The sequence below is a fragment of the Alligator sinensis genome, unplaced genomic scaffold, assembly GCF_000455745.1.
Source record: "Alligator sinensis unplaced genomic scaffold, ASM45574v1 scaffold104_1, whole genome shotgun sequence".
NCBI lineage: Eukaryota > Metazoa > Chordata > Crocodylia > Alligatoridae > Alligator > Alligator sinensis.
This window is the reverse complement of record NW_005841867.1, coordinates 4,175,803-4,192,059: the sequence shown is the minus strand read 5'-3', so window position 1 is coordinate 4,192,059 and position 16,257 is coordinate 4,175,803. Positions and strand designations below refer to the sequence as shown.

The 16,257-nt window shown below is 41.2% G+C and overlaps 1 protein-coding gene across 1 annotated transcript in view; it reads left to right on the top strand.

Annotated features, from left to right (window-relative positions):
• Window positions 1-14,297, top strand: part of STX18 (syntaxin 18) — a 47,712-nt gene extending 33,415 nt beyond the window's left edge. Inside the window, exons 8-11 of the mRNA XM_006016778.3 lie at window positions 11,205-11,263; window positions 11,916-11,985; window positions 12,649-12,729; window positions 14,180-14,297. Coding sequence (XP_006016840.1) covers window positions 11,205-11,263; window positions 11,916-11,985; window positions 12,649-12,729; window positions 14,180-14,275 — 306 coding nt within the window. The 3' untranslated portion in view covers window positions 14,276-14,297. The remainder of the gene's footprint in view (window positions 1-11,204; window positions 11,264-11,915; window positions 11,986-12,648; window positions 12,730-14,179) is intronic.
• Window positions 14,298-16,257: the final 1,960 nt, after the last annotated feature.

Genomic DNA, 16,257 nt, shown 5'->3' with positions numbered 1-16,257 from the left:
AGGGTTTATGGTTTATCTGTTTTTTCCCATGCTCCTGGGCTTGACTGGTTGCCACATGGGCCAGGAAGGAATTTATTAAATTTATTTCTCTTTCACAGCATCTTTGTGTGTTGTTCAGAGAGTTATTTTACAAGTATGCTATTGAGAATGAATATTGTATTCACAATGTGATGTTTCAAAAGAATTCTAAAATCTCCCTGACTTCGCTGTAGCCTGATATATTGTCAGCTAGTCCTAAGGGACAGCAGCTAGACCTTCTTGGAAAGTCCATTATTACTCCATACACCCTTCCAAAGTCCTACTGCTCTCCATTTTTATTTTTTATATTTTGAACTTGGCATTGATCATTTCACACTGGCTCACTTTTTTTTAATTTCATTTGCAGAGAGTCAGGAATGACACTGTATGAGAAAACTGCATAAAAATAACACTGAAGCTCTGAGTTAAATCAACAAACACAAGGCCATCATGTCACTTTGCTCTTAGCTTGCCATGTTCTGCCTACATTTTGCAGAATGATAAATTGCCTATGACACAGATCTGACACTCCTGCCATGTCTAGGCATATCAGAATGACTTGTGTGTTAAAATTTAACTTTAGCTCTAGATTTAGTAGCGTGTTCAGCAAAGCAACAGATGCAAAATGGTATCGAGATTCTTTTTAGCTCTTGCTAGGTGTATGACAGTAAAAATTTTTCTTGGGCTTGTGCAATAATTTATTCTTAAATATGAACAGCAGATTTTCTTTACAAATGTATCATATTAGCACAAAAGTACTAAGGAGCATATAGTATCTAGAACAGAGACAAAAGGCAGCAGAAGCATAGCTATAGCTATTACTGTAGTTGGAAGTACCGCCTCTCCTCTCCTCTACTAGTTGACTTAAGATGTTGCCAAAAGTCAGTTCTACCCTAGATGGCTGATTTTTCTCCTGATGGTGATGGGAGGCTACATCCAGTGTTCATCCTTCCCTAACCCTTTAGTTATATTTTTCAAGTAGGAAAGAATTGATGGGGAATGCAGTAGTGGATGGCAACTTGGGCAGCAGCAACCATGAGATGATTGAGTTTAGGATCCTGACAAAAGGAAGAAAGGAGAGCAGCAGAATATGGAGCCTGGACTTCAGTAAAGCAGACTCTGACTCACTCAGGGAACTGATGGGCAGGATCTCCTGGGAGGCCAGTCTGAGGGGGAAAGGAGTCAGGAGAGCTGGTTGTATTTTAAAGAAACCTTAGTTTGTTCCTGTGCCGTGAGTATCCCAGTGTTCAGGATGAATAGCAAATATGGCAGGCGACCAGCTTGGCTTTGCAGAGAACTCTTTAGTAAGCTCAGACACAAAAAGGAAGCTTACAAGAAGTGGAAGTTGGACAGATGACCAGAGATCCAGGTTTCCCCTTGCAGGTTGGCAGAGTTCTAGTCTGCAAGGGGCTGCGAGGAGCGGGAGGAGGCTGGTCGGGCAGGGGACGCCATGTACATGTATGCACATACACATACACGTGGCTATCAGGCAGCCTGGAGAGCAGGTCTCGCAGCTCACTGCAGGTAAGTCTTGGGGCAGGGGAGGATTGAGACCTCCATAGTGAGGGAGGGAGTTGGGCAGGGCTGGGACTGCTGCCCAGTCGGTGTGGTGAGTGGGGACATGTGTGAAGTGCCCTGTGCCCACCCAGCAGCAACAGGGGTGGCAGCATGGGGGGCGGGGAGGCTCGAGCCACCTGTGGGAGCTCTGCACCACCATGGTAAAGTGCACCCTGCCCGCCTGCAGCAGTGAGGGACACAACCCCCCTCTCCCCTGCCGTGCCAGGTCCTGGCCACTCAGGCCCCAGGGGAAGGAAGGACAACAGGGCGAGGAGCCTAATGCTGTAGTGGCCAGCCTGCATCTGCCCCCACCCACCATGGGCTCCACTCTGGCCATGCTGCCGGGGGGAGGGGGAGCCAGGCTCCACACTCCAAGGCAGCAGCCATCTCCCATGGGCAGCAGCTGGGGCTCAGGTGCTTCTGCAGAGCGGGGGCAGAGGGCTGCAGACCTGGTTCCCTGGCTCTGTAGCCCGGGCAGCTCGGGGCTTCCTCCAGCAGGGCTGGGGCGGCAGGGGACTGTGGGTTGGGGGTGAGGGGCACCAGCAGGGCCGGGGGGCTGCGGGTTGGGAGTGAGGGGTAATGGCATGGGCAGGGCACTGGCATATCAGGGCTGCTTGGCACCACAATGCAGGCGGGGGTGGGGGGGAGCAAAAGGGAGCTCTGATTTTCCATTTAAAAAAACCCAAATTCAACGTAAAAATTTATAGGTATTTAGAATTTATTTTACTATAGAGACTGAGGCACCGGTAGGCTTCTAAATTGCTTTAAAATTGTAAATATATCAATAAAACTTTGTGTTCAACTGATACCTATATATATAGTGATGTTTCATGTTAATCACGGAAATATGCAGATTTTGGGTTTTTTAATCAGAGAATTTGGGACCTCTCCCCCCCCATCCCACCCCCTTTTTTTTTTAAATCTGAGAACTTGTGATTTTTAAACAAAGAAAACCAGGATCCCTGCAGATGACTAGGGAAGGCTGTAAGAATATTGCTCAGGCATGCAGGGATAAAATCAGGAAGGTCAAAGCGTAATTGAAGTATCAGCTAGAAAGGGACATGAAGGGTAATGAGAAGGATTTCTACAAGTATATTAGCAACAAGAGGCAGGTCAGGGAAAGTGTGGGTCCCTTATTGAATGGGGGAAGCAACCTAATGACAGATGATGAGGAAAAGGCTGAAGTACTCAATGCCTTTTTTACTTCAGACTTCACAGGCAAGGTCAGCTCCCGGACTACTGCACCAGGCAGCACAGCTTGGGGAGAAGGTGAGCAGCCCTCAGTGGTGAAAGAACAGGTTAGGGACTGGTTAGAAAAGCTGGACATGTACAAGCCCATAGGGCTGGATGCAATACATCCGAGGGTGCTGAGGGAGCTGGCCAATGTGATTGAAGAACCACTGGCTATTATCTTCAAAAACTTGTGGAGACTGGGGAAAATCCCAGGCAATTGGAAAAGGACAAATATAGTGCCTATCTTTAAGAAAGGGAAGGAGGAGGATCCAGGGAACTACAGACCAGTCAGCCTCACCTCAATCCCTGGAAAAATCATGGAACAAGTCCTCAAAGAATCAATTTATAAGCACTTGGAGGAGAAGAAAGTGATCAGGAGCAATCAGCATGGATTCACCAAGGGCAAGTTATGGCTGACCAACCTGATTGCTGGCTCTGTGGAGACCAGTGGATGTGATATACCTTGACTTTAGCAAGTCTTTTGATACAGTCTCCCACAGAATTCTTGCAAGCAAGTTAAGGAAGTCTGGTTTGGATGAATAGACTGTGAGGTGGATAGAAAACTGGCTGGATCATCAGGCTCAGAGAGTAGTAATGAATGGCTCCATGTCTAGTTGGCAGCTGGTATCAAGTGGAGTGCTGAAGCTGGTTTTGTTCAATATTTTTATCAGTGATCTGGAAGATGGATTGGAGTACACCCTCAGCAAGTTTGGGGATGGCACCAAGATGTGGGGAGCAGTAGATATGCTGGAGGGTAGGGCTACGATTCAGAGTGACCTAAAGACAAATTAAAGGATTGGACCAAAAGAAATCTCGTGAAGTTCAGTAAAGGCAAGTTCAAAGTCCCATGCAGGAGTACAGGTTTGGGACCAACTGGCTAAGCAGTAGCTCTGCAGAAAAGGACCTGGGGATTACAGTTGACAGTAAACTGAATATGAACCAATGTCATATGGAGGGGGGCTGCATTAGTAGGAGCGTTGCCAGCAGATCAAGGGAAGTAATTAATCCCCTCTATTCAGCACTGATGAGGCTACATCTGGAATACAGTGTCCAGTTTTGGGACCCCCACTACAGAAAGGACGTGGACAAGTCCAATGGATGACACAAAAAATGGTTAGGGGGCTGGGTCACATGACTTAGGAGCAGCAGCTGAAGGAACTGGGTTTATTTAATCTGCAGAAGAGGAGACCGAGATGGGATTTAATAGCAGACTTTAACTACCTGAAGGGTGGAATTAGACTGTGCTCAGTGGTGAGAGCAATGGTCTCAAGTTGCAGCAAGGGAAATGTATGTTGGATATAAGAAAAACTTTCTCAGTAGGAGGGTGGTGAAGCACTGGAACAGGTTACCTAGAGAGGTGGTGGAATCTCCATCCTTGGAGGTTTTTAAAGGTCCAGCTCGACAAAGCCCTGGCTGGACTGATCTAGTTGGGGATGGTTCTGCTTTGAGCAGGGCGTTGGACTAGATGACTTCCTGAGGTCCTTCCCAACCCTAATTTTCTATGATTCTTTAAGTAGGCCTCTTCCATTTGATCATACCCAGAGTTGATCACTTTTAATTTATTAGCACTAAGAAAAGAGCATATAATGAACGGTAATCAAAGGTGTGTGTATGTGAGCTTCCAACCCTCTCAGCAAACATGAGTTTGGGGTTCTGGCACAATCATCAAGGAATGAAAGATTACTTTGTACTGCTGATATTCATAGATGAGGCCAATGTGTATAAAAATTAACAAGCACCTATTACCTCCATGTGATATCTTATGCTTCTACCTTGTTTATGCCTAACAGGTAAATCGGAGCAGAAGGTGCCAAAGCAGAGTGTCAGTACAAAAAATGGTTTTGCTACCAGTCAGTCTTCTCTTATTTGCATGTTAATAGAAAGGTCTAACATGAATGTGAGCTCAGCTGTGTCCCTATTTGTTTTAAAGTTTAAGCTACCTTCCCTATGGGAAGCTGGGTAACTATTTTTTAAATCAGGTTAGAGTGCAGATATGGATAGTAGAAGGGATCGAGATAGGAAGTTTTTTTTTTTCTTTTAAGCATTGTTGGGATGCTGTGCTAATGCTTTTCAGATCTTTCTTTTTTGATATGAACAGTGAAGCCAATGAAGCTTTTTGCCACTAATTGACTGATGCATTCAGAGCTTGCAGCAAGCCTTAATTCTTAATTTTCTAGACCTGCTACAGATTGTTTTATTGCCCGGTGAGCATTATAACTAGATTTACAAAATGTAGGGATGTTTGCTATGGTTGTTCCCCTTAATGAAACTGCACTTACCCAAGTGCCTGAAACCATTTTCAAGGAATAGTGCCTCAGGTTTAGAGGCCATGCACACCCAAAGATTGTTATATAGGTTGAGATGGATTTGTGGGGTTTGGGCTTTTTTTTATGTGATGTTGACTTAGAAAGAACTCCAGTATGGCACAATCTTCAGGCTCTTCTAAGCGATTTCCTCTCCTGGCAGAAAAAAGAAATTATTGGGTCAGATTTTTCCATTTGTGTATAAAAGTGAATTCAGTGATTACACTGATGTATATTAGAGAGGAAATTAGGCACCTGTTAATCTGTGATTCGCACATTATTTCAGAGTATTGCATGAAATCGCGTGTTTTATCACAGTGTTTGTCAACATAGAGCCATCAAAGTAAGCAATCCTCACAGCACTGAATAGTTGATTAAAGAGATTATTAGATTTTTTTTTCTCTCCGTTTTTATGAATGTTTTTATAGGGGCAGTTGATTTTTACTTTTTTAAAATTTTAATCTGTGAATAATTATGCATAATAGCCCAATTGCATAGAAGCTGCATTTATTTTAAATTAATCAACTTACAAAATGGTGAAAAATGTATTAAAAAGTGCAATATTGGTTTTAAATTGGACTGCGTTGTGGCAAATTATACCCATAATTCACCATCAGGGTTTCATGATCCTTCTTGAGGATAAAATAATGTATTAAACCCCTATCATATGGCTGCAACAGCAATTTAATCTATTATTTCACCCATAGGAGAGATCATTATATGGTTCAAAATTGTTGGAGGCTATTGTATGATTTGCACAATAAATTTCAATTTATAACCCAGGGTACAGGTATATTAATGCTTTTATACTTATTATAAACAGATGTCTTGTGGCCAGATAGAGTGGAATGGAATCTGTTTCTGCTATTTCAGTTATGAAAATATCTGATTTTCTTCAGCTACCTTCATCTTATTGTTTTTATCTCCACTGAATTCAAGTACAGTATACTTAATGATGTATCTCTCTGGATAACAAAAAGAACTCTGATTATTACAGCTATTCATTAAATAGTGGGGAAAGTCTAAGTCATTTGTCATTTTGTGCCATCCATTTGTAACAGCATATTTTACTGTCATAAAAAGAGCTTTCCTTATTAAGCCATAGATAGCTGAGTTATATTGATTGTCATAGTTCCAGCTTTATGTTCCTATCATGTAAATTCTTTTCTGACATATTGATACATTATGTGCTCTTTGTTCTAACCTTTTGTTCAATTGACTGTTCTATCATAGATTATTACAGTGTGAACCAAAATTCATCAGGCATCACTTCAAATTGCAAAGTTTATCTGGGATATTTAAAAAATCACACCAATAAAAGGCTTTGGATTTCAAAGGGATTTTTTAATAATTCTTTCTCAGAGTGGATTTATACTATTTGTAAGGGATTAGAGACATTTATTGTGTCTTTATTGAAAAACCCAACTTCTCAATTGGTTATCCTGTCACACTCGCTAGGCTAGTTAAAGACTGTAGATTTTTGGGGCTGAATGTTCATGAAGGGCTATCAAATACTCCTGCAGCAGTTTGAATAAACTGTAATGCATCTGGTCAGGTGAGGATGATTTTGACTGCTCATTGCTGGCCTCCTAGCTCTGAGTCACCTCCAACGTTATAGCGATGTAGTTCCATTAAAGTTATTAAATTTACAGAGGCATAGTAATACAGTGGTTATCAGCTCTCAAGGATTAAACACCTCCAGCCACTAGTTACTATAACACTAAATATCTTTACATTAGTCATTGTATTTTTTTTATTGCATACTCTTTCTATAGAAATGAACTTTGAAGTCAAGGTTCTTCTGATGCATTGGAACTCAGTTATTTTAGTTGGTATGTTAGGTATCTTCCTTATAATCAGAAATCAGTGCATAGGGGAAGAGACTCAATTGTGGAAGGATCGCTGGTGGCACACTGCTGTTGTTCTTGAACCACTAGAAGACCTTCCAGGATTCCTTCAATGCCCATGGGGAAAGAGGATGTATTCTGCTAGATCAGTAGTACCCAATCTTTTGGCCCCATGGGCCGGATGAGTAGTGTGGGTTCAGGCTGTGGGCTGGATCCAGTCAATGGGACTGATCTGTCATGCATGGCCTGATTGAGCATGTGAGTACAGCCCAGCTGGGGCCTGATCTGGCTAGGGCCTGATCCAGCACGTGTGGCCCCAGCCCCGTGTACTGGATTGGGCCTTATGCAAGATCTTACCCATGGCTCTAGCCCGGGCACAGGGCCATGTCATCCAGCCTACAGGGCATGGAAATATGACAGGGGAAGCAGTGGCATTATTAATTCCCCAACTTCCCCACCAGCCAATTTCCAGACCCAGAGGGAGCTCCACTGGCCATAAGTTACACACCATGGCATTAGATAGCATCCTTCCAGCACTGCTTTGTGGCTGAGGGCGAGTAGGAGATGAGTATGCCACAACTCATGATATCTAGATCCAGCTGACCCCTGAGATTTCTCTGTAGATAGGGTTACATCATTTTGCAGTGTTAAAATAATCAGAATTGGACACCTTGTTTTATTGGGTTAGCACTTACTTTAAAAAGCAGAATGAAATATACTCTCTTGTACAACTTGGACTGTATTTTGAAAATACAGGACCACTTTCAATCATTAATAAGTAAATCCCAAAACTGTATGTCTGGAAAAAAAAGAAATAGTTTAAAATTGAGGCTTTTTCTTAAAGGGCAGGTTTCTTTGTTGCGTATCTGCTTGTTTATACTGTGAATTAAGACAATTGGAAAGGGAAGTAGTGCCTGGCAGATGGATACACAAGTTGATTTGTTCAGAGGTTGCAGGTTGGTGGAGGAGCTGAAAAGTATTTTGCCTTTATGCAAAACAAAGAAACCAAAAAAAACCCCAAAACAAAATCCAAAAAACCCCAGAAAACAAACCATCCTCCCAAGATCCAACATTAGTAGACCTATAACATAAAAAGCATATTCTGTGTTAAAAAGGTTTAAAAATTATTTTCCACTATACATCATAAGATAAACCTTATGGGCCTCTCAGACACCTACTAACAAATTATTTTAAAAAAATGTCTGCCTCTTTCCATTTTCAATAGGACTGAAGCCACAGGCTTCCTTTGGTCAATATAGGGACCAATTTTGCCACAGCTCTTGTAGTTGTATATTTAACCTGTTTTTTGCACTGCTTCCCTTTAGTCCCATATGAAACAATGCAAGATGGCATCCCAAAAGGATTACAGTTAAATGTGTTGTGTAGCATTTGTATAAGGGTGAGATGTGACAATGGGGGGAGGATCATGAGAATAGTAGAGGGCTAACATGTCATTTCCTAACTTTTCTGGTTTTACAACAAGGTATTACATGTGACACCCTTAATTGTTGCACAGTTTTTTTTCTCTCTGAATTACTGTTGAGAGACTGACCTAGTATGGGAGAAACTTTGTGCTTTAGACCTGTTTCAAGAAATAATGGAGAAGGCTCATTGGAGAAGGATGGATGATGCAAGCTATTGTAGAATGGGAGAAGGGAGCCAGGGAGAAAATTGATTAAGGAGAGCAACAAAGATGGTACTTAATCATAAAGCATGGCAGTATTATGATATTTAGAAATAAAATGTACCACAGGCACATACTAGCTGGAGTGTTTAGTGGAAGTGCCAATATTTCATGTCTAATAATATTTTTACTGAAAATTGATCAGGCATTTTCCATACTAGTCTTCAAGGGTATCTTAAAAAATGTACAGCATTTGATTTCAGTAGCACACATTCTTAGTTCCTGCTTAAACACTGTTCTTAAAGAAATAATTTATTTATAAAACTCTATAAAACTCCCCTTGGTTGAATTTTCAAATTGAACTTGTGACTTTCAAGAAGGCTTTTGCTTCTTAACTACATTATGAAAATCTCTAGAAATTCATGATGGAGTTGTCCTCCAACATCTGAGCAGCTGGGAGCCGAATGAATGCTCTACTGTCTCCTGCAGCCTCCCTTCCCATTGGGCAGGTAGCATGCAGATTCCCCCAGTCCATCTATGATGCCCCCAAGAGTGGAGGCAGGAGGTGGAAACTAGTGGAGGCAGGGAGAGGCTGGGAACCCTGGCAGCAACAGGAACAGTGGGCAACCACTGGGAGTCAACGCCTCACAGGCTACCTGTAGCCCATGGGCTGCTACTTGGATAGCTCTGATAACACAGTACTTTAGGGCTGAGAAACATGCTCTTCTGGAAATGAGTATCTTTATAAAATGACATTTGCAATTAGCATATTTTATATGCATCTACCATGGTACCAGGTTGGTTATGCAGAATTTTCAAAGCTGCTTTGGACTTCTAGTAGTCTCTTTTTTAGGGTGCTTGTCCAAAACTTTATTTAATGAATTGGCAGCAAAGTCCATTGTCTATTTTGTGCATTTACTTGGAAAATGTCATGTTAAATAATAATATTAAATGCTACCTAGCTTCACTGATTATTCACCCTTTAAAATAGGAAGTAGCACTCTAGAGCAGGGGCAGGCAATTATTTCAGGCGGAGGGCCACTTACCCAGTTTTGGCAGGCTGTCGAGGGCCGCATGGGGTGCCCCACCCCTTGACAGGTGCCCCACCCCTGGTCACTATCTTGGAACCAATGTCCCAGGGCCAGCACTGGTGGGGCACAAAGCAGGACACAGGCTGGCAGGGGTCTGTGGAGCCGGGCTGGGCTGCACCAGCAGGGAGAGCGGGGAGCTGCACCAGCTCCGTAGAGCCCCTGCCAGCTGGGACCCCGCGCTCCTGCTGCCCTGTTCTGGGCCCTGCTGGCACTGGCCCCGGGACATCCACTCCCAGTGTCCCCCAGCCCCACAGTACAGGCAGGGGGGCAGCGCACAGCCCCAACCCCCTGCTCACTGGCAGGGAAGAAGCTGGTGCTGAGCGTGGGGAAAAGCAGCCCCTTGCCTGCCCCATGGCTGGCGCTCCCTGCTGCAGGTGCTTGCAGCCCACGCAGGGCTTCCTGGAGCAGGCACAGGCAGCTGCAGCCCCCCGATTGCCACACCAGGCAGTGTTTGCTGCTGCTGCCCACCCAGAGCTCGTGTGCTGGGCAGCCCACAGGCGATAGTGGCAAACACTGCCTGGCGTGGCAAGCAGGGGGGCCGCAGCTGCTGTTGCTGCATGCAGCCCTGACTGGCGAGCCCGGAGGCGGCGCGGGGCCCAGGCTGGCAGTGGGGTGCTGAACGCGGGTGCTGAGTGCAGGCGGGGGGGTGGAAAGTGGCCCCTCGCTCGCCCCGTGCCTAGCGCCCCATACTGCAGCCACTCGCAGCCTGCTGGGGGCTGCCTCTGCCTGTTCTGGACAGCCCCGCATGAGCTGCGAGCAGCTGCAGCGGTTCCAACGTGGGGCAGCTGCATGGTCCCAGGCCAGAAGCCCCTGGTGGGGCTTCTGGCTGTGGGGGCAGGGCTGGGTGGGCCCTGCTGTTGAGCCCGCCGGACTTCCCCTGGGTCCTACTGGGGAAATGACAGGAACCAAGGGCAGATGAATATTAGTTTTCTAAATTTTTTAGGGGCCCCGTGGGCTGGATAGAATGGTCTCACGGGCTGGATCCGGCCTGCAGGCCATATTTTGCCCACCCCTGCTCTAGAGAGATTCCAGCTGCATTGGGCTTTACCTTATCTTCTAAAATAATGGCTGTTAAGAACATTTCATATTTTGGCAAGCACAGATGTGGTTAGAATAATATCATGTGCTACAGCTGCTTTTCAAAACCAAATATAGTGCAGGAATTTCATTCTGCATGGTTTTCTTTTCTTTTCTTGGTTTTTTTTTTGTTTTTGTACCATATGTTAAATGATTACTTAACCAAGAAAACTGACCAAAAGTTATACAAGGAGTTTTGAGAATTTAGTTAACTGTTGGATAAGAGAAAACAGGTTTTTAAGATCACTAGTTACAGATAAACAAATACATTTGTATCATTTCTGTTTCCTGGACTGGTGTGAGTTCTACTGAAATACATATGTAGCACTCAGACTATCAATGAATGATTTTAAACCAATTTTGAGTAATCATGTTTGTTGTTTAGTAAGTTCTTTACAGAGCATAAAGATGTGATCAATGACTGTGTGGTTGTTTTTCATTTTCCCTTTCTCAGTTTGAACAAGAAAACCAGCGACTTGTTGGTGAGATGAATAGCCTGTTTGATGAAGTGAGGTACAACTCTCTCTTATTTCCTTGCTGTCGCATTGTACAACCAGGAAATGTGCTCACTGGCTACAAAATTTGCTGAACAATAGCTTGCTACAGAAAAACACTCCTGAATATAGACATTCGTATGTGGAAAAAAATCCAGCAGCCCTATGCTTGTAAATAAACCTTTAAAATGGGAGGTACGTGAGAGCTCATGCCTTATGGTGTTTCTGAACCTACAAGAAACCTGGTAATACTCTTTGTAAGCTAGGAACTGTTCTATTTGATGGGTTAAGTCTGAAACTCAAAAAATAACTATGCTAATTTTCACCATTAGTCATTTTAACAGACTCATCCATTCAGGATTTTATAGTCCACACAATCGAAAATAACTCCTTGGACTCCAGTTGTGCAAAAACCCAAATGCCAGCCTAATACAAGTCGTATATTTCCTATAATAACGTCTACTATATGTGTATTGTTTATATAAGTCTTCAAAATATCATGAAGTATACCTCTAACATCCAGTTGTCAAAGTAGTTATCACACATCATGGCTAAAATAATAGTTAACAAAATAACCAAATTGTCTGATTTTTCTGGGTTTAACAGTGTGAATCTACAGTAAAAAATGTTTGCACTAGTACATGGTGGAATATTTTCTTTTCTTTCTCAAGACAAATTGAAGGGAAAGTGGTTGAGATCTCCAGGCTTCAAGAGATATTCACAGAAAAAGTCCTGCAACAGGTAAAATGTTTGCTGTTGTAGCATCAAAGCACTCAAGGAAAAGAACTGAACTGTGTTTAAGTGAAATGTGCTTTTCTTACAGACTTTTTTCAGTTGTGATCTGTGTCTTGTTAAATGTACAAGTGATAAGAACAAAACAAAACACAGACATTAAGGAAAAACAGAGCTGAAAAGCCAAATTTCACAGCAGATTGCAAGGTAGATTTCCTTGCATCATATTCTTATTAGGCTTGTGTTCCTAGCAGTACTGAAAAAACACAACACTCATGAATTAACTATTATAATCCTTTGCCCCAAATCAGTATGATGGTGTGTTAAGTTCAGTTAATGGTATTTGGTAAACTAGTATCTTTCAGGCAACTGACAAAAATTAATAGACTACATTCAGGTCTAATCCAAGACCACTGAAGTCAATAATGGGAATGTTTTCAATGACTTAAGGGACCTTGAGTCACGCTCCTAGTAATGTAGGCATAGAGAGTAAGGTTTAATGAATCCTATAGCCCTCTGTCAATCAAGACTGGTACCAAATGAAAATAAGATGTTAATACACCTGCTACTTTATTTCACATTTGTCATCTATTACAACCTCAAAATCTCTGAGTTAACATTTTTTTTCCTGTAGAGTTTTTCATCGTTTTTATTAACTCTCTTCATCAACAGGAAACTGAAATTGACAGTATTCATCAGTTAGTTGTGGGTGCAACAGAAAATATTAAGGAAGGCAATGAAGATATAAGAGAGGTAATGTTTTTAACTAGTGTTTCAATGCATTTCTTGCTCCTCACTAGCAAACATGTCAAAGCACTTTACTGAAAACATGCACTGTGGTCACATTTGCAGCAAGGGTCACATTTGCAATCTGTAGACTTCATTAGGGGCATTACCTCGTTTTCAGTAATTGTGCAGGCTGCAGTTACCTTATTTAAAATATGGAACTATTTGTCTTGGTCATTTTGATCTGAACAGCTGTTTGGATATGTAGACTCTGCTGGCCTTCAGCTCCTTTTTAAAGAGGGTAGTGACCATGAGCTAAGTATCACTGCCTAAAAAAATAAGGCAACGGGGTGGTGGTGGGCAAAAACACTGAAGTGAATGGGAATGGAATCTTGAAGCATTACTTGATCAAAATAAATCCTTCCTTATAAAGCATAAAAGCAGTCTTGAATATCATCTTATTAGACCCAGATATTATTTTGAGCTGTTTTCAGGAGGTGAGCCTTAAAAAAATGATGCTTTAAGCCCCCTGCATATCAGTGCCTGGGACTGATGCCCCACTTGCCCACCCTTAGTTTTGCTACCGACATTCAGATAAAATGCTTTGCATTCATGGTTCTCAAATTGCCTAACAAACATGGGCACTGCCACCTTTGCAGTAGAATTGAGACACGCTGATGTTAATTGACTTCCATGAGGTCACATATTGAGTCAGTGGCAGATCTGGGAACAGAATGCAGATCTCTGACTTAGGCAAGTGAGGTAACCTAGGAGGTCTGAGCTGAGGAAAAGGAACGCTGCCCATCTTTTTAAAGTTCTTTTACTTCCGTAAATTAAAGCTGATATATTCAAGATTTGCATGCATAATATTAATGCTAAGTCATTGGCACTGTCTTAAAACCAAAAGAGGAAACTACCTACCCTACCATTTTGTTTCTGACTTAGTATTAGTCTGAAAAAAATATCTGGAACAGATGCTTGCTATTTTGAACTGGGACTGGGTAATTTTTTACATTTAAGTACTTACTAACATTGTTAAATCAATCATTTAGAAGAAGAAATGGCCATTATCGAACTGTTTAATCATAGAGTCTAATAGGACTATTTAGAGAAGTAATTTATTCTTTAAAATATTGATTTTGGCATCTTATTTAACATTTATACCCGATTTTTTCAGTTCTCTCCAAACAGTTGTTTCAGAACTGTCTTATTTTGCATCATGTTTCTCTTCTATCATAAAGTAAATGCTATTGATGAGCTTGGTTTTTACTTGTTTTTTTACAGTCTCTGTTTTCAAGATTTCAAAGTAATTTGAGTCAATGGGGTGAATTTAGGGCTTGATTCTTATTCAACTTAGGTCAATATTGAGTGTTGCCACTGACTCCAGATTGGATTTAATGGAATTGTTGGCAGAGTCATATTATTGAAATTTCATATTTTTATTGGGAATGATAATTGAAATCATATCTTCCAACAGGCAATCAAAAACAATGCTGGATTTCGAGTATGGATCCTTTTCTTCCTTGTGATGTGTTCATTTTCCTTACTTTTTCTGGACTGGTATGACAATTAATTAAAAACAAAACATGGCATATGTGCTTTGCTTTAGACTTGATTTTTTCTCTCAAAGCAAGACATACTGTTTTGTTATGCAGTTTTAGAACTGGTGTGGCTGAAATACCTTTCAGCAAAGAAATAAATGGGGAGTGTGGACAGAAAGTGCATATCCAAGCATATATCCACTTATGCAGAGTGTACCTACATCATTTAAGTTCCTTCAGCAGCTTCACAAAATAAATGTAGTCTTGCAAAGAGAAATCCATTAATCTGCTAGCAAGCGAAAACCAGGCTGTAGCTTTTTAAGTGGCAAGAAATTTTCAGTAAGATGTAAATTATACAGTGTTAAGAAACTGTTGTCTGTGAAACTATTTTCTTTGTGAACTTACCAGCAGTCATCTAATGTGGGCAGGATGCACAACAAAGAAAAGTTCTGCAACAAAGCCTTACGCTTTTCCATCATCTCAGGCTTCTGTTTAATTACATCACTTCAGTGTTAAATGTAGTACTGTTCTGTAAGTATGACTACCAGTCCTAATTCTACAGAATTAGTGTGGTCAGATTACTAGTTTTTGTGGATAAAAAAATCAAGTCAGTCAAAATAAAAAAAGATAAAAATAATAAAGCTTTGCTTATAGGTTCCATGAAATTTGGGAAGCATTGCATATAGTATATTTTGTGATGGAGCAGATGTAGTGAGATTGTCAGAGCGCCAAAGAATAGGTCGCATAAAAGCCAAACTTTTCAAAGAAGGAAATTTTGTGAAAAACCTGTTTAAGAACTTCAGAAATAGCGGTAAACAGGAACCTAAACCTCCTTGTTAATGTCAGTGAAAAAACTTCCAACTTCAAGGAAAGCAGAATCAGTCACCAAATAAGCTTGTTTCCAGACACCTCCACAAAATGTGCTTCTTTTCATTTTTTTGGATGCTTGCTTTTACGGTGGAATTATTAAGTCTTGGCTGCACAACAAAGATGTTTTTACTGTTCCAGGGCAGGCGGGGCAGGGAGAATGGACAGGAGAGTGGGCGGGGGGAAATAAGCTTTGTTTCCCATGCTTATTCTTCGTAGAAGTTATCACCTTGTAAAATTGGAATTCACTTCTCTCAGCACTGGTTTTAAAACATTCATTTTGCTGTATCTCTTGTGAAATGCAAGTGTCAACATAATGTACGCAACAAGTGGTATCATCCTTATTCTTTATTTTGCACAGAGTGAAAATGTCAAAAGTTACATGTGGCTTAATTTACATTCAATAAAGTACAGGTCTACTAGAAAATACAAACATGGCATGTCTTAATATGTTCAGATGGGTTTGAACTTTTTCAAATGCAAAGAAAAATTTTGGCACACAATTTATTGCTTTTTATGCATTCCATATAACATGATGAAGTACTAAAAAGCCTTTTACAGTACATAACTGTATAATGCACACTTGTGTTTGTATCAAACCTATAGAATTGAGAGTAATGGTCATTTTGTACTTTATCAGTATGAAAAGTTCATGATACTAAAATGCTAGTAATAAAAGAAAAACTGTAACCCATAAGTGGAGCTGACCATGTTTGTTCTGCTTCAAGCCTAATATTGGTGTTTCTCCCTTCATTTTTATATAGTATCTATAAAAATAATGAAACTTTTGACATGTCCACTAGAAATATCACATTCAAGTAACATGAAAGGAAAAAGTGACTTGCATACCTAAATGCTTAACACATTTATCTTGTCTAACTGGCAAATTAATCATGTTTTTGTAATATATATTTAAGATTTATAATAAAAATGAAAACATGGTTTCATACAACGAATAGTCAAGGATTTTGTAAATACAATGAAATTTGAACGTGCATTCACAATACTATGTTCATCTACATCTTTTTCCTCCCAAGCCATATACATAAACAATTATACTTTTCCACTCAGTTTTGACATGTAGCTTTAAAACAGCAAGTAGTGTTACCTATTATGCTACAATTTCACTTGTGATGCCCTGTGTTTA